Genomic DNA, 21,788 nt, shown 5'->3' on the forward strand with positions numbered 1-21,788 from the left:
TGAAGAACGGACTATTATTAGCAACTAGAATGGGATGTAATAGAATTCAAGCTGAATCTGATTCATTGGAGATTATAGATGCTTGTTCTGGAGGGGATAGATGGTGGAGTGAAGCTACTGCCATTTTTGCAGACTGTGTGGATCTTGTCACAACTATTGGAGATGTGAGCTTCAACTACTGCCCAAGAGAAGCAAATAAGGTTGCTCATGAGTTGGCTAGGGCCTCTTTTACCAATGCAAACTCTTGTAATTGGGACGATGAGCCCCCTAGATTTCTTTTACCTTTTTTGCTTGACGATGTAACAATACTGTGATTTGGGCGGCAAGTTTCAGACGCACTCTTTTCCTTCCAGGGTACCTAAGCGGGCTGGAAGGTTTTTAATGAGGCGGCTTGCTAGCCAGTATTATATATATATATATCTGTTAAAAAAAAAAGGTTATAAGGCTATATAACAGGACTAAAGGTTAACGGGTTTTTCTCTGGAGGGCCTAAATGCAAATCAATTGTGCGGTTGCAGTGGTGCGCATTTGGAAACCCATAAATTGCTGTCGCAAACGCGAAGTCCGTATTCGTGTTTCCTAGCTAGGTCATTGCGACTCCGAGTTTGTGACCTCCGCGTTCCCGCCCGTCCGCCGCCGCCGCCGCCAAAATCGTAATCACCGACGTCCCCAGCGGGATCATGTCAGGCAACCCTGGATACGCGGCTGCCCCGAAGCGGCACCGGAGGCGGCGCCCGAGGGACGCGGAGGAGGGCTCCGGGTTCCCCAGGGCTCGGCCAAGAGGTGCCGACCAGGTCCGCGAGGTGGCCGTGGTGCAGCCGGAGGTTACGGCTATGGATGTCGAGCCGAGTAGCAGCGCCGCAGCAGGAGGCGTGGACGGATCGTACCTCAGCGGCACACGGTAATGGCGTGCGCCGCATATTTGGTCTTGAATGCGCGCAGGAAATATTTGCATAACTGTGCAAATCATGTAGTACCATACAGCATATCTCTTGTGTGATTAATATTGGTCCTCGGCTTTACGAGCTATGATTATTATCTTTAGTTGGCGTCAAACGACTTGTAATTTGCGACACTGCTGGCTACCCTGTTTGTGTTCATCACATTATTGGGGATTGCATTAGTGTCAGGCTGTTTTTCTGCTTTGTTAGTTTGTAATGTTATTGTTATGCTTATTGCAGGTTTGATCAGTGTGCTGTTTCCCCATTGTCATTGCAAGGAATCAAAGATGCTGGGTATGAAAGGCTGACCCGGGTCCAGGAGGCAACTCTGCCAGTAATTCTTGAAGGTCAGCAAGAATGCAAACTATTTTTAACTCCGCTGTGTATTACCATGTCAATCTCTTGGAAAACTCTGAAGATAATTATTGCATAATATGTTGGCTGCAGGCAAAGATGTTCTTGCAAAAGCAAAGACTGGAACAGGGAAAACCGTTGCCTTTTTGGTATTCTTTCCCCTTCAGAACAACTATTCAATTTGATGGTTTTTGCAGTCCATGAGTTATTGCAGTCATGCTGTCGTGGGGATTAACCAGTCTGACTGAGTTTCAAATTCTTATTGCTAGCTTCCAGCCATTGAACTTCTCTCTACATTACCCCGTTCTACATCGATAAACTTGCTGGTGATGCTCCCTACTAGGGAGCTGGCAAACCAAGTGGCTGTTGAGGCTAGGAAGCTTCTTAAGTATCATAGCTCACTGGACGTGCAGGTTGTAATTGGTGGCACACGATTACCTCAAGAGCAACGAAGCATGAAATCTACACCATGTCAGGTTTGTACCCGTAAACTATATCAACTTCAGTTTGTTCATATCTGGAATACAGTTCATGTACTAATATTTTAGTGCCGACCAAGCAGATTCTTGTTGCTACACCTGGAAGGCTCATCGATCATCTTGAGAATACACCTGGTTTTTCTACCAGGATTAAAGGTGTGAAGGTTCTTGTTCTTGATGAAGCTGACCGCCTATTGGATATGGGATTCAAAAGAGATATTGAGAAGATAATTTCTTTCATTCCTAAAGAGCGACAAACACTGCTATTTTCTGCTACTGTCCCAGCAGAGGTATCTCCTTTTCTCAGACCACCTCTTTGTACCTGAAACAATCTGATCAGTTGAATGTTTACGTTAGGTCCGTCAAATATCTCATTTAGCAATGCACAAGGATTACAAGTTCATCAATACTGTTCAAGAGGGTGACGAGGAGACACATGCGCAGGTTTAGATTTGTCATTTTCCTGAGTTGTTAAGCTAGAATATTGAAGTAAGCTTGGCACTAGCTCACAAATACCTTCCATTATTGCTTATGTATCAGGTAAATCAGATGTACATGGTTGCCCCATTAGAATTGCACTTCTCTATAATATATGGTGTACTAAAGAAGCATGTTGCTGAAGATGCAGAATACAAAGTAAGTTATCTCGCTAGTTTTGTTTTGTTTTTATTGTTAATATTTCTTCTCACCAAGGTGCAAGCTTACATCTTTGGGTTTTTCTGGCGTGACATTGCAATTTTGCAGGTGATTATATTCTGTACTACAGCAATGGTGACCAAGCTTGTTGCTGAAATTCTCTCCCAGCTGAAACTGAATGTAAGAGAGATCCATTCAAGGAAGACGCAATCTGCTAGAACTAAGGTTTCAGATGAATTTAGAAGGTCAAAGGGTTTGATATTAGTCAGTTCTGATGTTTCTGCCCGTGGTGTTGATTATCCAGATGTTTCACTTGTCGTACAGGTAGGTTCTGTTGTTGTAGACTTTATCGAAAATACGCATGTACATTTCTTGTAAAGCTTATTTGCTCTTTCAGGTTGGGGTGCCTTCTGATAGGCAACAGTATATACATAGACTTGGTCGTACTGGACGGAAAGGCAAGGAAGGACAAGGCATTTTACTGTTGGCTCCCTGGGAAACACATTTCCTTAATAGCGTCAATGATTTGTCAATAACAGAAACTGTGGCACCTCCAGTCAATCCAAGCATTCAAGCAGAAGTAAGCAGTATATAATTTTAGTACCTTCTCATCTAGCTCACTTTGTAATCTGGACACTGGTGCAAATTTAGCAAGAAATTCTACTCCAGGCTTCTTACGAAATCTCTAACTTTATGTTTCCTTGACTTGATAGGTCCAAGGTGCCATCAGAAAAGTAGAGATGAAGACCAAAGAATCAGCCTATCAAGCATGGTTAGGGTACTACAACTCAAACAAGACCGTCAGTGGAAACAAGTCCAGACTTGTCAAGCTTGCAGAAGAGTTCAGTCAGAGTATGGGGCTTGAAATTCCGCCAGCCATACCGAGACTCATTCTTCGGAAGATGGGCCTTCAAAATGTTCCTGGACTAAGGGCTTCGTAAATCTGATGGTTCAAGGTCAAGAAGGACTTGTGTGCTAGAACACACTATTGGCATTTGAACAATCATAGTGCTCTCACCCAGCCTCGTAAACTATGCTTCACCGCTGCTGTATCCGATGCCGTGCTCTTTCTGAATCGAGCTCGAGTGAAGCTTGGGATGCTCCTTCATATAATATGGTCCTGAGCTGTTCCGAGGAGTGAAAAAAATGCGTATTTGGCAATTCGCCTCTAGTCAATGACAATATATAATGCACTCACATTGCAACATTATTATTTATCAGCTTGTATCATTTATGCTATCATATGGAATCAGAATCATTATTCATTACCAGCCTATGCTGTCTCATTAATCACTTAGCTTTGCCCGCATTACGTTCTTTTTTGTTGCAGTGCCTGTATTGTGCCAATGTAACCTGTTGCTGTTGCTTATGTTTTTCACAAGCTAGCAGTCTTTGCACCACGACTTAAGAATTTCTCTTGGTTTTTTTCTCGAGAGAATTTAGAAAATTGATTCATTTTCCATCTTGAAACTGGGTTTCAAGTACTCACAGTTCTTGTTGCAATCCACGGTGTGGCATGATTTTGAGCATTTTGTCACCACTTTGCCTCTTTCAGTGTTTCAGTGTTTGGCCTAAGAAGCTCAGCTGGTTGGAACGACAGATTGTTCTCGTCTCTTTATCCCTAGTCATCTTTTGTTTGCATCATTTTAGGACCATGCGCTGTGCCAATTTCTACCTGAGCATGTTTATATTTTCTTGCTTCTGCAGCGAAGCCAGAGCTTTTGTTTCGCAGTTTCGTTGTGCCATTTGTTTCCTTTGCTCCTAGTTGTCTATCCAAAATTGCATCTCCGAGCTCATCAGTGTGGGATGGCCGGGAATGGAAAATGCCAGTTCAGGTGGTGAAAAGGAAGGCGTGTGCCAGTTCAGATTTTATTTGTCAGCGTTGCTCTTGCATACAGCAAGATTCTAACAACTGAGGCCGATAAGTTAGGCTACATGCCGCCACTTGTGTTCTATGCAGGGTGAAACGTCTGTGCATCTGCTTCTTCATGGCCACTTGCAGGTCGGCGGCCACGCAACTAACTCCATGGCAAAATTGCAGATAGGTGGCTCAAGCTGCTAGAACTAGTCTGAGACAAGGTGGGCTGCTGGTGCTGCGATGTCATCTGCGTCTGCAGGCCGTATGATATTCGGAAAGGAACGCAGTACGTAGGCGAAATCTTCAGTCGGTCCATGGATCTGTGCAGCAAGTTTTTCCCATCTAGTTAGAGACAAGGTGGAAGTGTGGAACAACGGGAGAGAGCTTCCCATGCACGCATCGATGCACCAGCTATCTTGAGAAACTTGACCCTTCTTCTATGTTGCTTTCGGCTGATCACTGGATCGTTGCTTGCCTGTAATGCTTGTTTTGGCTGTTGTATCTGTCGGCTGTGCTATGTGCATGGGGCTCAAAGCCCTCTTTGATTTGTCTTATTCCGCAAATAGAGAAGACACAAGATCACAATGGGTCTCAATGGCCTCTTCAAAATTGGTCCGATTCAGAAAATGGGTCTCAATGTAAGTTTTGATCACAAGGATAGATGCAGCTTAAGGTATACCGGTTACTCAACAATTTAAGCTCGTTGTACTTGACAAGTTGGAAAATTCTGACACTCCTAGCTCATTCAGTTAAGAACTTGAGCCGGGTTTTTAGAACAACCTCCATTCGATAATAAATAACTACAATAAATCTAGATACATTCATATCAAGATAAAACTGAGTAATTTATATTTTTGAAAGGAGGGAGTCCTCATTTGTTAAGCTCATGCATGACTCACCAGTTTATTTTGCACTAACGCTAGCGTGATGTGTGAGAGTGAGAGAGAAGACGACGATTGTGCTCTTGAGAGAATCATGAAGCAAATCCGACAGTTGAGAAACTAAAACCCACTAAAACCAAAGGGGGATGTGGAATGCACCACACGACAGGAATGATTTCACTTGGTGCATTGTTTATTTTTATAATTCGTACGGTGCTGTGGGTACATTTTCGTGACGAGGAAAAGTTAGTTAGGAACAGATCGGATCGAACAATGGCTGCAGATAGCGGATGTACAAACTGGTATGCAAGATTGGTAGATGCAGGTTACGCATGAGCGTGCCTGGTCAAGTTGGTGCGAGGGTTTCGCGGGAGCCATGCCAGCGTCGTGGGCGCCTCACGGTCAACGTCACAACATTTGTGTTGGAGCCTGGATGATGGAACCCACCGCACGCGGGAGGTGTTTGTTTGGAGGTAGCGACGATTCAGAAAGAGTGTATCTGAGAAATGGCCTGTCATCCAGGCTAGATATCCGGCAAAGTTCGTATTGAGGTTATTGGAGCCGGCTGAGCAGACTCAATAATTTCGTAGCAGTGATTGCAGGTAGCAGCAGGCTCGACCATATTAGGACTAGTATTAGTGAAATCTTTAATTAGCCTACACATTAGAGAATGGCTCAGTAATCCTTTTGGTAAGGGCATCTCTCACGGCTCGACCTAAACGGACCAACGTGATCCATTTCAGTGTGTGCGAACACTTTCAGTGAAACCCTAAGCTTAACGGTCGGACGCGAACGTACCAATTTATCTGCTGCGACCCACTCATGGCTCAAAATGGGACCGTGGATGCGTCGCCGTGAACACAACATGGATTGCTCGGGTGATCGCCTATTTCGCCTTACGCTCGTGTGGCAGCGGTGCCACGGGCGCATCACTTCCCCTTCTTCATGTGCTGACCAATGTGGCACCATGAATGGCACACTTAAGCTTCTACATGACATCAAAGGCACACACTTGGAGACGAGCGCCGACATTGAATACGGTGGCACACCCATCCTTTTTATGGGTAACGCCATTGGCATCGGCCTTCCATCGACCAAACCGCGCATGTGGCATTGCCCTTCCTGCTGCTTCTCAAAGAGCACTACTTCACCATGGTCATGGCAAGGGGTGGCCATATAGGAAGCCCAAGAACGACCATGAGGCCGGATCGTTGTCGGCAAAGAAGAAGAAGCGGCACATCCGCATCCCCACCACCGTCGACGTGGAATAGGCCCCGACGGGCGCGCGCCGTGCACTCTAGGCTGGAAGAAGGTCCACCTCACCCGGTGGCTGGCTCCATAGCCACCAGAGGGTGCCGATGCCACCGGTGTCGCGCCATGGCTTGGGGAGGCGCCAGAAGATCGGTAGACGATGGTCCCTACTGCATCCAAACCTCATCGATGACCCCACATACGGTTTCAACTCGCTGATGTGGGACACCTTCGGCCACCTTTAGTGGGTATATGATTGCTGCACTAGCTAATTCAACTATCAGTTCGAACTAATGGAAGGAGACTATGTTGTATATTTATATTCAACACTCTCCTCACGTCTATTTTATTTTAGTACTTAGAGTGGATTCGGTGTAGGACGCATGGTATTTTTTCCTTTGTTTTAATACTGCGTGAGCAGGGTCTTAAACTTAAGGCCTCGTGGCACAGATACCATATAGAATTGTTGCACTATCCAATTAAACTATCAGTACAAACTAATGGAAGGAGGCTATGTTATATATTTATGTTCAACAGCGCGAACCGCGCTACCATGTAGGGTTCCTCGGTGACGACCAATTCAACAATGACGCTTCATCGGCACCGGAAGTGACGGTGGAGGACGAGGAGGAGGCGTATGATGGTGACCAAAACACGTGAGAGGAGGAAGTGAACGACACTGAGGACTACCTCGGCAACCTCGCGGAGAAAGCCAAGGAGGAGGGCATGGTGGACCAGCTCCCTATCATGCCGAAGGCATGGATGAGGATGAGGAGGCGATGAGGCTGGCCATGAAGGCCTCGCAGGACCAGCCGCCGCCACAAGCGCTGCCTCGCTATATGCCGCGTTGTTCATGCTTTTGGGTCTGTCCGAGGATGGGACCCTAAGGTATGCCATGGACACCTCGTGCGCGTCGCCATCTCCATCGCCTTGTGAGTAGTGGCCCGCGCCAATTCCGTTCTATCCCCAACATCCTCTAACGATGTATCCACTGCCTTCCGGGACGCCCAATTATCTCTGGGATCAGCAACCACCGGCTGCACCGGCCGTCCCTCCTCCTCCACTGTCGGTCCACTATCTGCTAGTGTTGCACCCAACTAGTTGTGGGCGTCAACGACCAGTAGAATAGGCCTAGGTCTCGGCCCGTTATTTTTAATGTTTTTATCCATTTATTTATCCATGTAAAATTATGCTTCCTATGAATGAAAATAAACTATTTTTTATGTCGGGCCGCTGTAGCTTGTCCCGATTCAAACGGACAAGAAATACGGCTTAATTTTTTTATATCCGCAGCTCGACGTAAAAGTAGAAAAACAATTCTTTTAAGAAAGAGTAGGCCCCCACCCCCGAAGCTAAACTTGGCCGGAGAGATGCCCTAAGCTTTAGTTTGCGGGAGCAAACGTCACACCAAACATCCTGACTCCTGGTCTCTTACGGGCGCCAATTCCTTGGCACGTCGCAAACAATCCGGTCTAATCCTAGCTGCGTTAGTTAACTCAGTTGCGTGCTGTGAAGTCAAAACCGTCAACTGCCTGCGTAATTAAACACACTAATCATGGCGTGGTCATCCTCTAGCAGCGCGCAGGTGCCATAAGAGCATCTCCAGCAGGCGCGCTAAAAGGCCCGCGCGGCAAAAAAACCGTCGGTTTGGTGCGCGCGGACGCTCGCGCGCAGCTCCAGCGGACGCGGGAAAAAAGCGCGCGTGCTAAAAAGTTTGCCGCGCGTCCGCGTTTGCGCCATCCCGCGCGGGAAATCTGCCGCGTCTGCTGCCGCGCGCGCTATATAGACGACACGCGCGAAGCGTCAACTGTCACTCCTCCCACGCGTCTTCCTCCCGCGCCTCTCTCTCTCCCCGCCGCTCTCCCTCCCGCGCTGCTCCACCTCCGGCCGTTCCCCGACGACGCGAAGATGCCGGCGTGCCGCCGCCCATCCTCCGGCTACCACGGCGTCCGCGCGCGGCCGAGCGGCCGATTCGACGCGGAGATCCGCTCCGGCGAGGAGCGGATCCGTCTCGGCACATTCGACACGGCGCACGAGGCGGCGCGCGCCTACGACGCGTCGCGTGGCGGCTCGGCCGCTCCGGCGGTCGTTGAACTTCCACGACGTCTACACCCGCGAGCAGGCGGAGATGCTCGCGCCGCCGCCGCCCGTCATCACGCAGGAGCAGGCGCGCCGGCGACGGGAGTTGGAGCAGCGCCTCCTCATCGCGGAGCGCGACGAGGCGATGCGCGTCGAGTGGGCGCGGCGCTTCCCCGAAGACCTCGCCGCGACGGAGGCCTTCTACGCGCAGAAGGAGGAGGAGAAGGCGGCGCTCAAGGCGAAGAAGAAGGCGAGCCGCGAGAAGCGCCGCGCCGAGTCCGCCGCGAGGAAGGCGGCGAGGGCCGAGAAGGCGGCGAGGAAGGCGGAGGAGAAGAAGAACGGCGCAGGGCCGTCGACGATCGTTCTGTCCTCCTCCTCCTCCTTCGAGTGGACGTCGACGTCGGTGTCGGAGACGACTCCGAGCACCCACTCGTCGGACTTCGATTGGGACTCCGAGTAGCTTTAGATTTTCGTTTTCGACTACTATGTCGCGCTGTATCGTTGAACTTTTTAAATATTCGTATTTTCGATCAAATTTTAATCGTTCGTTTGATTAATTTTGAAATTAACGGTCGAAACGCGCTGCAAAATACAGCCTCCGGCGGAGGTGCTTTTTTCCCGCACCAACGCGCGCTGCAAAATGCAGCCTCCGGCGGGGGAAAAATCGGTAGCACGCGCGCCAGTGGTTTGCAGCGCGCCGAAACAGACGTATAGCGCGCCGCGATATAGCGGTTGGAGATGCTCTAACTCAACCGCGAGGACCATTGAAAATTTCTTTGATTATAGGGTGCCAGCCTGCATGCGTGAGCCGTGACATGGCACCGCCCGATCGCGGCACATTCATGCACGCCAAAAGGCAGACCCGACCCAACCCGACGCCAAGTGGCTCGGCCGTTCGACGTGGCAGCTGCCGTGCATGCACAGCGCCACCCACTGGCGGCACTGGCCGCGACCCGCCAAGCCGCCATTGATCTCGCTCGCTAGCTGATGCCCGCCGGAGTTTAACCTCAGTGGTCACGGCCTGCTTCGCCTGCTTTGGCTGCTGCCTGCCGCGCGCGTACAGGGAAAGCAGCGCGCTGGAGTGAATGCGGCAGCAACAATGATACAGCTACGGACACAATCGGACAATCTTGATTAACACTTAATCGAATGGTATGCTTCAAATCATATCACGAGAGAGTCCAAAGAATATCTCTCCAAGTTTGAGGAGAAAATTCTATCTTGGTGCGCCCACATCACACGGCTTGCTTCTTATTCAGCATTGGAGTCATCTTTATAGCTACTAGTGCATACGCACCCGGGGGCCGGATTGAATTTCCGCTAGTTATAAACATAATTGGATGACTTCAAAGTATGCTAGTTCACAACTTGGATCGTGCGACCACCTCAGGTCTTAGTATTCCACCTCTCAAAAAGCACATAGCGACTTGCTCTCGTGTTGGCTTGATCTTTGGGCATGTTCAGCTTGCCTAACCCTTAGACATAACTAGTGCTGGTCGGTTCAGCATCTCGGTGCTCTACGATAGTTTTTTCTTTAGTTTAAGGCAATCGTTTCAGCCATCCGAATAAATAAAAAAAGAGCTATACAAAGAATGATTTAGTTACGGTTTATAAGGAAATTCGAGATGAAAACCCACACAAATGAGGAGCCCCATCATCTACAACGTAACTACCAACGCAACAAACACACCTCCAACTTCAGGGCTACCGCCCTGACTTACAAGTCAGAATGACCTCTGCACTGCCCGAAGACGAACCAGCCGAGCTGACATACTTGTTGTCCACACATGTCTCCAAGCCGTCACCCAAGCACCATGCCTTCAGGGCCGCCGCCCCCAACGTAGCAACCATGATGACCTTCGCATAGCCCGAAGATGAACCAGTGGGGTCGATCACCTTGCTGCCTCGAAAACACCCGAATCACCACCCAAAGCCAAACAGTGCCACGACCAAGCCGCATAGGACCGCAACAACTGAATAGGAGGCTGAGGCTACCGCTTCGATGTGCCACACCACCTAATCTACGATAGTTGGAACCTAATCCCGCCGATTTGCTCATTAGTTTCGGTAGCTTGTGTCTTAACACAACGTCAAACAGACCAAGAACAAACATTGCATAAACTAATTAAGTACGTGGTTTCATATTCGGATTTGTAAATCCGGCTACAATGCACTAGTTAATACATACTCCACCCATTCTTTTTTACTCTACATTTTAGAAAAAAATAGACAAATTAGTAGTGTATTTATTAGTTCTACTTAAATTGGTAAACAACCAAGCTGCTTACGTTGAAAATAATGATATCGAATAGATAAAGGAGGATCACTTTGTTTTTTTGTATTCATGTTAACTAAAAGCTAAAACACATAGAGTATTTCAAAACAAATTTTTTGTCTAGAATACAGAATATTTCAGAACGGAGGGTGTAGACACTTAACATTACAGATACATAGTTGGAAAGTGGAAACTTTAGGGCAGGAAGAAACTGGTACTACTAGTATATATGCAAGATCGGTAGATGCGGTGCCTGGTCAAGTTGGTGGGACGCTTTGGCGGGAGCCATGCCAGCGTCGTGGGCGCCTCACGGCCGTTCAACATCACAACATTTGTGTTGGAGCTTGGATGATGGAACCCACTGCACGCCGGGGTGTTTGTTTGGAGAATGGCAGGGATTCAGAAAGAGCGTATTGGAGAGAATTGTCTGTCATCCAGGCTAGATATCCTTCAGAGTTCGTACTGAGATTATTGAAGGCGGCTGAGCTTACTCAATAATCTCGTAGCAGTGGTTGCAGACAGCAAGCTCGACTATATTATGACTCTTTTTAGCGAAGTCTGCAATTAGTCTGCAGAATGCCTTTATTTAATCCTGGGTGGCTCGATAATCTTACGGGTAATCTTTTGTTTGTTGGGGCAAACGTCGCAACAACACCCGTTTTAATCCGGTATAATATGGCTAGCACATTTGTTAATTCTGTGGCGTGCTGTGAAGTCAAACCCGTCAACTGCCAGTGTAATTAAACACGGTAATTGCGCTGCGGAGTAAACGGATTGAATCGGATATTGCTATTATCATATTTTTTTTACTATATTTTTATAATAGATTTAGATCAGAATGGATAATGCTCGGACCCGACTCAGATCAGATGCGGACTATTAAGCAAAAATACATATAAAAAATAGAAGCATGCTTTTCTATGTAAACTGTGTTTGTAATTATAGACTATAGCTAAATGTACACATTTGTTCGTACAACAAAGCAAATTGCGTGCTAATAGCACACATAGTTTAGCCAATAAACTAACTATATTGTTTAAACATTTAGGATTGAGCTAATTTTATAGAGATATCCTCTTTGTGGACCTCGAATAATCCGCAAAAAATGGTGAATAATTTGTATCTGTCGGATAGTATCAATGCCATATCTGTTACCGAATCCGCTTGATCACTATCCACATCTAAATCTACACCGAATGGATATCTAAAAATATATCCTAAAAAACAAATATGAGCGCAGATTCGAAACGAAAATTATCCGTACCATTTATGCTCCTAGCTGTGACCATCCTCGGACAGCAGTGCGCAAGTGCCATTATGTTATGGGGTGCCAGCGCTGCTTGCGTGAGGGCGGCACAGAATCTGAACATGATCGCCAAAAGGCAGAGCACACCAGACCGGACGCCAAGTGGCTGGGGCGTTGGACGTGGCGCTCGCGGTGCATGTGCTGGGTGGTCAGGGCGGGTGGTCGAGCTGCCGTGCATGCACAGCACCACCTGCCGCCGCGCCCTGCCGTTGATCGCTAGCTGACGCCTGCCGGAGTTTAAGAGCATCTCCAGTCAGGGCGTCCCCCAAACGGCGCCGGATTGAACGTTTGGGGAACGTGTTTCGTTCGTGCCGCGTTTGGGGGACGTCGCTCCCCAGTCGCGTCCCCCAAACAAAATTTCGCAAATTTTAAACTTAACTAGATTCGATTAGATTCGTCCAAACTTACATAGATTCGAACGAAATTTGACTAACTTTAAAACTAAACCTAATCTAGAACCACTTGCGGCGGCCGGAGGCGTCGTAGTACTGCTGGAAGTTGTACATCTCGTCGGTGACGACCTCCTGCTTGCCGCGCTCGTCGACGGGCTCGTCCACGGGCTCGTCCTTCACCAAGCCGCTTGGTCCTGCCTCGCCATCGTCGGTGAGGTCCACCAGCGGCTTGCCGGAGTCGCGGATGGACATGGCGATCGCCGCGTCCAGGTCGCCCCTCCAGGCGTCCTTGTCGTCCATGGACGCCAAGAACGCCGCCCGCAGCCCTGGGCAGTCCTCGGGGTCGTCGCTGCTGGCGATGAGCCGCTGCTGCCGCTCGTACTCGCCGGCCAGCGCCGCCTGCGACGCTTCCTCCGGCTCCTCCTTCACCTCCGGCTTCGGGATGAGGAGGGCGCCGCCGCGCCTCCCTTGCTGCCGCCCGCTGCCGCTACCGCCACGCCTCGTGTTGACGGGCGTCGCCGGCTCCTCCTTGACCTCCCGTTTGGGGACGGTGTAGGGCGCCGACCGGTACGACGAGGACGGCGTCGATCGCGCCGGTCCCGAGGAAGAAGAGTGCGAGGAGGACGAGTACGTCGTCCTCCTCGGCTGCCATTGAGGAGACGGCAGCGGCGATGACGGCATCTCCAGCCTTGGAGCGCCGTTGCGGAGGCCGCGGATGACGTTCTCGAGGGTGCGCCCCGGAACGCCCCAGAACAGGGCGCGGCCTTCCCTGTTCCAGCTGTTGGGCCCGCCGATGAGGCCGGTGGTGCTGTGCATCTCGACGTCGTACTTGGCCTTGAAGTACGTCTTCCACCAGGCGTCGTTGTCGTTCGCCGCCCACGTCGGATCTGCCGCTCGGCGGCGGTGAGTTGAGCCCGCCGGGCCCTGATGCCGTCCCTCCATTGCTCCGTGCCCGGCTTCGGCGGCGGCGGGACGCCAATGCCGTTCATGGCCATCTTCCAGCCGCCGCTGCTTGGCAGCCGCATGTCCGGCGGGACTGGATACCGGGCGTGGTACAGCGCCCACGCCTCCGCCACGGTGAGGCTGCCGCGTCCGAAGCCGTTCGCCGCGGCGATCTTGCGGGAGGACGAGCTCGACATTTTTTGAGCGGCGAGGAGAGGATCTGGGAGGGGGGAGGCGGCGGCGACGAGAAGGATTATGAGCCGCGATAACTGGAGATGCTCTTAAAACAGCGGCGGCAGCGGGTGGAGGTGGAGGAAGTCTCTGGAATAGCTGCTTGTGCTACGTAGGTAGAGAACCGGACCCATCAAATTAGCAAGTTTCTCATGGATATTATACCTAAAAAAATATAGTACGCGTAAATTTTCGTAGGATCTTTAAAGCGTGACCAATAATAGATGCCAAAATATAAAAATACCAAAATGTACGAAATGAACTACTCCCTCCCATTCATAATAAGGGTCGGAAGTTTGGTTCTAATTTTATCCAAACTTAAATTAAACTTCTAACTTATTATAGATATGACGGAATATTAAAAATAGAATTCTAAGGATAACATAGGATACATGCCTAATTCATAATCCTACCAGGGCAAAGAGTTAGGCTACTATGATTTTGTTTTTGCGAATCAAAGAGTTTTACTGATTAATCAATCGGACTACTATCACTCAAAAGAGTGCTAACTAGAGCGTATGAATTATAATTGATACACATGCATCTACTCCTAGTTGAACTAGCTTGTTTAGCACAAATATGGGCCGCTTGATTAGCATCCCGCCCAACAAAAGCCAATGTGAAGCTAGAAAAAGCTCTCGTAATTTTCCTAGTCTCCTGGCATATAGATTTTAATTTTGATATATCCTTCCCTTCCTCCGCATGGAGCTGGACAAATTCCTTAGCACCAGATTCAATAATTACACGACTACACCATCTCGAATCACCAACGCTTCTAGCACCCTAGCGCTTGATAAATGCTCATACCACACTATGATTTCAAGACTAACTTAAACTAAGTTTCATTAACCACCTCGTGTCACCCCAATGCCCGATTACAAAAGTGGTGTAGATATAAGGCACACGAAGAAACATATATAGAGGGGTATGACTGTATGAGTGTACCAATGTCTGCACGGTCATGCGAAAAGATGAAATAGCCACTTTCAAGCAGCAGGGAAGCAACGACAATAGAAGTTGTGAATTTTTATATTTTGCGAAATTATATGATCCACACATATATATTTTGGGGTTTTTTGTGTGTGTGTGTGTGTGTGTGGGGGGGGGGGGGGGGGGGGGTGCAGGTGCCCCACCCCTTCTTGCAACTTTTACTTGGCTCACACCCACTCTTGATCGGTATGAACGGATGCAAACTTATGCCGGATGTGCTTGGAATGCGGTCCACCATCCTAACACCCTAGTAGGGCCTCATCGGCATCCAGATGTTCATTGTGCACCTATGAAAACACACGACACTAATTGTTTTCATGGATTCTCAAAAAACCTGAACTAATATGGCTCGGGGAATATAATGGGCCGTCAGTAGAAAGCTTGGCCTAGCAATCCTTCTGCAAAAGGAAATGTGCCAGGCGCGCGGGCGCCAGCGAGGAGGACCCCTTTCAAGCAGCAGCGCAAAACAACAATAGAAGTAGGGCTATGTTTGGATGTTTGTATTGGGAGGCTTGACATTGCTTTCGGTGATATATCAACATCCTGTGATATTTGCATTGAGATCAATACCAATATTTATGTTTAGATGTTTCGATATTTGGTTCCTCCCGTTCTCTGTCAATTTTAACTTCTTACAATGATTGCTTCATCCATGCAGATGGTGCTGGGTATTAGAGAACAAGTCCTAAGGCGCGGCATCGTGGTATTGTCGACACATACACTATAGAAGGCACCTCGGGGTGAGGGGAGAGAGAGAGAGGATGTAGGGCGGGCGGTTGTCCGGGACGACGATACACACGAGTTACCCAGGTTTGGGATCCACGACAACGGTGGAGCTCTATTCCTCCTATAAATCACTATATGACAATAATGTGCGGCGTTACAATGATGAGATTAGTCATGCCAAATGATAAAATATAAGATTTGGCTATTCTATAAGAAAAACTAGCTGAAAACCGGTACTACGGTACAACAACAACTACTCACATGATGAAACCGATGTCACGTTCCACGTGAGCCGATGACTCTGTCACTCAAGAGAGAAAAGACATCACCCTAATCACGACGACGTTTTTCGGAGCCTAACATCCACACCGGCCCCAGGGCCGTACACCCGCCTGGTTGACAGATTTGTCGCTCAAACAGCCAAACCTGACACCAAAAAAGCTCGTAGATGACATCGAAAGCCCATAGCCGAGGAGGCTTCCTAACAACAGAAGGTCACAAGGCTAGTGCCACTCGATGACCAGACCTCCAAGACGATGCTTCAAGGGGGATGCGATGAGACAACGCTGATGCCCGTTCAAACCACAACCTAAACTAGGGTTTTCACCTAGAGATACAAAGGCTGGGAAGATGAGGCAGGTAAAGGTGCTTCACCATGGCACCCCCGGGGAAGAAAACGACATCCGAGGACATCCTCATCGCCGACATCAACAAAAGACGGTGCGTGATTTTAACCAGCTCACCCATAGAGATAAGCATGGACGCAATGTCGCATCACTGCATCAGTTGAAATGGATGGAGTATGGGCGTGCATGTTGATGCAGTACGCGTTACTCATGCTACATTCATTTTATGACTTTTCCTTGGTGGTTAATGGTTAACAGAGGTAAGCATGGCCCGATTATTGCTTACATCGTTTGAACCCGATATGGAGTATGGGGGAACATCCGGATCCAGTACGCGTCACTCGTATGCTCCATTCATTTACGCCGACCTAAGCTGTGATGGTTAATGGAGTACGCAGCATGCTGTTGCACGATGCTCTCACTCACTCTCTTGCAGATGGGCATGCCAGTCACTACCGGATGCTGAAATAGTCCGAGGCATTCAAACCCAGAATGCTCTGCCGATCTACATGACTAAATTCCACGGTCAATCAATTTTGTAGTCCATCAGTATGGAGATCACCCACGCCCATGTGCCACCGGCCAGGGAATGAAGTGCGTGCATACATGAACATGGAGCAGTCCACATTAACTGCATACGGTCTTACACAAAACAAACCGTCTACATCGTTTTACTTTCCTACAAGTTCTTGCTTCCCTCGATGTTGATCAATGGGTTTTCTCCGATATGACATGACCTAGGACTAGGAAGAACCGAGAGAGGAGATCGATCGTGATAGCCGACCAAGCATTTGGCAGATGCAGATCAGTATTTTTATCTGGATATTTTTCCAAGATTCAGCATCTCCTGAATCACGCCGCGGGTCGCAGAATCTCGGCATAAACAAACATTTTTACTTGTCTCGTCCTCCTCGCATGGAGGCGCTCGCTGTCGGTCTGATCGATGGAACCACAAGGATTAATTTACCCAACGACTATCGCAAAGGACAAGGGCGAGGCACGAGAGCGCCATTAACTACGCGGATTATTCTTCCGCCGTTGTTGGCGTCCACGCCATGGACGGAAGCTCCTGGCCTCGTCGTCTCCGACGCCTTTCGTCTACCGTCCCGGCCAACGTCAGCTTTCTTGCGTTTTCTTTACTTCCCCTAGCAAAAAAATTCTTTGAAACAAACCAGCGGCTTTGGCGTGTTTTAGATGGTTGTCCGGATGAAACGAATTGGAGTGGCAGTAGTTATTTGGTAAGTGGCGAACGAACATAGTATAGTGGTACGAAAAGAGTGTTAGGACTAATGGTGGTAACTATCCACAGTTTTAAACCCAACTAGTTTCTCTGTGATTCGTTCGTGCTGACTTTTTCTTGCTGCTGCATTTTTTGGCATATGTTGGTTGCATGCTACCAGCGGCACGAAACTGTGAAGATATAATTGTTGGTTCACTTATACCTCTTAATTTTTTGGCATATGTTGGTTGCATTTTTTGGCATATGTTGTATATAGAAATAATGCGATGGCCGCGAGCACCGAAGCGAACCGATGTGGCCACTGTCATCGCTATACCTCAGTAGAGCCTCTCAAACCTTGTTGTAGAAGACAGTCAAGAAAGATGGTCGGTCAAACACCAACGCGTTTTGAGGCTGCTCTAAAACCGATCTAGGGTTTGGTCCCTCTCACCGGCGACGCTGCCGGTCCGCTCCGCCTCCGGTGCCCTTGGGGCTTTGGAGGTGTGGCGGACCGCGGCCTCTCACCGGCGGGAAGGTTTCAGTTTTTAGTTCTTCGTTTAGTTTGTTTTCGGTGTCTTCTTCGGGATGGTGAGGCGGCGGCTACTTCCTGAAGTCAGAATAAGGTCCTCCCCGTCCTATCCTCGCTCCGGTGGTGCATCTAGCGCCGGCAGAGGACGCGTGGAGTTGTGTGTCCGGCGGATCCCCCGTGATCCGATCATCTCTCATGTTCGATTGTGTGGTTTCAGGTCAGTCTCTTCCGATCTACGGTTGTCATCATTGACGATGGTTGCTGCTCTGGTGCGCTAGTCCTTTGGGCCCTTAGCACCACGACTTCCCGTCTGTCTACTACAACAAGCTCTACTACGACAAGCTTTGCCTGACTCCGGTGATGGAGGGGCGAGGACGGCGGCGCGCCCTCGGCTTGTGCTAGTGTCTGTAGTCGTCGCTAGGTGGTCCAATGACCTATTTGTAATTTTTATTAGTTTTAGGCATCTTTGTACTACTATTGATGATTATTAATGGATCGGTGGAATTTTCGAAAAAAAGAAGACAGTCAAGAAGTCATCGCGCTATGGCCCCAAAGGACCGCTGCACCAGAGCAACAATAGTCACATCAACGAGAAATAGAGATTGAAAAGTCAAACCCGCAACCACACCAACAAACACTTCCTCTAGATCCAAGCAGACCCGCCGGAAACCAACGCCCGCCGGTTGCAAAAACATAACTCTGCACGACCTCTACCGAAGGTAGGAGCAACGCCAGAGCGGAGATAGGGTAGCGAGGAGTTTATTCTAACTACAGGATATCGCCACCGCTTCACCACCCTAGGCTAGACAATGAAACAGAAACCCTAACACCAACAAGGGGCCATCGGCAGCCACGCTTCGATGGCCCAATTGGCCAACTGAGGCATGACATACGTCTGACATCACCATTGAGGGATAGAGGGGGAAGGGACGAACACTCTAATCGCCGCTACATAGCCTTTTCTCTTTTTTGGTCAGTTACCATCCTGAACCCTTAAGATATTATTTGTACAAAGTTAAGGTGATTGTGATTTGTTGTAACATCCCAAAAATTTCAAAAGAAAGAAAATGAATTTCCCTTTTTCCAAATTTTGGAACCAACAAAAACTTTTATTCAATTAAGTTTGAGACATAGTGACCTTGCTTAATTCTTGTGCTTTTGCCATGATTGCTTGTTAAGGTATCTTTGAAATGATCTTAAACCCTAAACCTCACCCCTCTTTTCACCATCCCAGTTAAAATAAAATAAAAGGAAATTAAATAAGAAAAAGGTATATGTGCCTATGGCTATTTTTGTAAATCTTTACCGTAGGCCTTTCTACTTTGTTTAGAGGTTTGTAAAACCTTCATAAACCTTACCTAGTACTTATCAAACCAAATCCAAGTTGAAACAAAAGAAAATAAAAAGAAAATAAAAATGCTATAGAGGCATATGAGAGCAAAATGCAAATTTGTGAATTTGAGGATCTTGACCCTAAGACATGTTGTGAATGGTTGGATCACTCCTCTATACCATTTCAACACTCAACAACACCAATTGGGTCAAGCCAAGTCAAATTGAAAATCAAATGCAACATATGCATAGAGGCATATGTGACACATAACCATAATACCCAATTCTTGTCCTATGCCTTTATACCTTGACCAAATGGTGTGAAACCATCTCTAAACCTAATCTAACCCTAAATGGACCCTAACCCATGCCCAAGTAAAGCAAGGGGAATAATTTACAAGATTAAGAAAAAATGGACACATCACCTCTTATGTGTTTATGGCCATTTTTGCAAATCTTTGAGCTAGACCATTTGGAATGGTTTCAATGGTTTGGAAATGTTCCTAAACTAATAAGAATCACATTTGAGTCAAGAAAAGTCAAATCAAATGGAGAGAAATCAAATAGTGAGAAAATTCCATTTTCACTCACATACACTTAGCCAATTTTGCAAATCTTCAACCAAGGCCACTTTTGCTTGTGCCATTGTTTGTAAAACACTTATATATCAATAACACACCCTTTTGAATCAAAGAAACCCAATTCAAATCAAAGATGAATTCAAATTCAACTAACATGTGATAATGGTCATGTGACCATTTTATAACATCTTCACCACTTTGCACCCCTGGTTTTAACTTTTCTTCAACCAAACTTGGTCAACACTTGCCACCTCATCCAAGAATATGTCAAGGTGAACCATTTTGCTGTTGACCACCAGTGCTGACTTTGACCAAGTTGACCAGAATAGAGTTGACAAGATGTGACATTGAAACAAAGGGAAGATAACCCCAATTTTGAAATCTCACAAATCTTCACCAAATCTACCACCACCACCACCATTCTACCTCTCTGAATATATAATTGAGATCCACCAAAAAGATTTCCAAAATTTGACAAAAAAGTTCTTGCGGCCATTATCACAAACACTTGGCAGGCATGAATTGCAATTTGACATACACTCTTTTACACACTGGTTTTTAGCCTCCACCACTTTCTATTTGTGATCATCACACCCTGGCACCTCCTCTGCATCAAGCAAAGCCCTTTGGCACTGAGTAAAGTGGAGACATGATCACCATTGCAACCATGCCGTGTACCATGCCACACACACAAGCACTCCATCTCCCTGGCCCTCCCCTCTCTCGAGCACCATGTCAGCAAGCACGCCCACACTTCCCTGAGCACGCAAGTACCATCGCTGACTCGAACCCAGCTCGGCATTGGCCAGAACGTCGCACGCCCAGACGCGCCAGATCAATGCCAGGCACACGGTGAGCGCGCACGGGCACGTCCTGGACGCGCCAGAGCACGCGCGTGTGCCGTCGCTCTCGTCCTCCCCTGCAGCCCTACCTCTGTCTCGAGCGTCGCCACCATCTCCTCTACCCCGTAGACATGCTCGCTAGCTCGCGGAGGACTTGTCGCTGTCGCCATGATCGAAGTTCTTGCTGCCAGTACACGCCGCAGTCGTGGAAGCGATACGAGCTGTCCCTTCCTCTTTTCACTGAGCCAGATACACGTTGAGAAGCTCCTAGCCATTGCCTACCTCCTGCGCCCCCTAGCTTGCCCCTTCGCGCCCTGGAGCGCCATTGCCGCCGATGACCCTCCACGGCACCCCGCAGCACCATTCACCCTATAAAAGGAGAAGCTCCCGCACTTCAACCTCCACACCATTTCTACTCCCCTCCTTCTCCTCGACCTCCTCCACCTCTTCCCCATGTCGATTACGCCACAGAGAGCCCCAATTGAGCCATCGATCGCCGGAGTCCGCCACAGTGCAATCCCGCGACTCCGTCCACCTCCGCTCCTCCCACGGCTACCAGTAGGATCCTCGTCCTCGACAACCTCGTCTAGCACCTGCGCCGCCCCTCGCCGGAGCTCCAGCACGCTGCCGACCCCCTACCTCCGCCGCGGCAGCAAGGTCTTCTCCCCGACAAAGACGACGCCTCTGCACCGCCCGATCCACATCTAATCCAACGGTCCAGGTTAGAGCATACCGATTCGGTTGAGTTAAGTCACTGACTAGTGGGACCCCTTGTCAGCTGGCCCGAAACGTTACTGGGCTGGCCTTTCTCTGTTTCAAACCAATTTGGCCCATCTAGTTCCCGCCTAGCCCATTTGGTTAAATTCAAATATTATTGTTTCAGCAATTTTCAATACTGGTCCCTTACTATAAATTGAATAGTTTCAAATCTACAAACCCAAATTGAGTGATTCAAATTGTTCCAGAAAGCTTATGAATTTATCTAACTAATCCCACTGGATTCAACCTCAGAGCTTTTGTATAATTTGAATAGAAAAATTAACAAGACAGAGACTTTTCAGTATTCAAATAAATCTTAAAAATCAAACAATTTGAATTTTGAAGCAAATCCAATTTCTATAATTCACATTTCACAAACTCTAATTTACTATGTAAAAATATAGTATATGTTCTGTACATGATCATGGGCTAGAAGCAAAACATTGGCTATGTAGTCAATACTAGTCCATTTAAACCATTTCAAATTTTAAGAATTTAAATCTATGAGGTGTAGCACCTCATTTAAATCAGTTTCTCAAGTGTTACGAAGTAATGTGAT

At 48.0% G+C, this 21,788-nt stretch overlaps 2 protein-coding genes across 2 annotated transcripts; both read left to right on the forward strand.

The window, feature by feature from the left end:
- Positions 1-552: 552 nt before the first annotated feature.
- On the forward strand, positions 553-3,700 carry LOC127342969 (DEAD-box ATP-dependent RNA helicase 26). The gene is made up of 10 exons (XM_051369033.2): positions 553-901; positions 1,182-1,288; positions 1,389-1,444; positions 1,565-1,771; positions 1,858-2,064; positions 2,132-2,218; positions 2,315-2,410; positions 2,519-2,734; positions 2,808-2,990; positions 3,124-3,700. The coding sequence occupies exons 1-10, from the start codon at positions 681-683 to the stop codon at positions 3,349-3,351; spliced, it is 1,608 nt and encodes a 535-aa protein (XP_051224993.1). The 5' UTR covers positions 553-680; the 3' UTR covers positions 3,352-3,700.
- A 4,608-nt stretch (positions 3,701-8,308) lies between these two features.
- Positions 8,309-15,342, forward strand: LOC139838073 (uncharacterized). The gene is made up of 3 exons (XM_071827426.1): positions 8,309-8,473; positions 8,523-8,705; positions 15,274-15,342. The coding sequence occupies exons 1-3, from the start codon at positions 8,309-8,311 to the stop codon at positions 15,340-15,342; spliced, it is 417 nt and encodes a 138-aa protein (XP_071683527.1).
- The last annotated feature ends 6,446 nt before the right edge of the window (positions 15,343-21,788 follow it).

Source organism: Lolium perenne, chromosome 3 (genome assembly GCF_019359855.2).
Source record: "Lolium perenne isolate Kyuss_39 chromosome 3, Kyuss_2.0, whole genome shotgun sequence".
Classification (NCBI taxonomy): domain Eukaryota; kingdom Viridiplantae; phylum Streptophyta; class Magnoliopsida; order Poales; family Poaceae; genus Lolium; species Lolium perenne.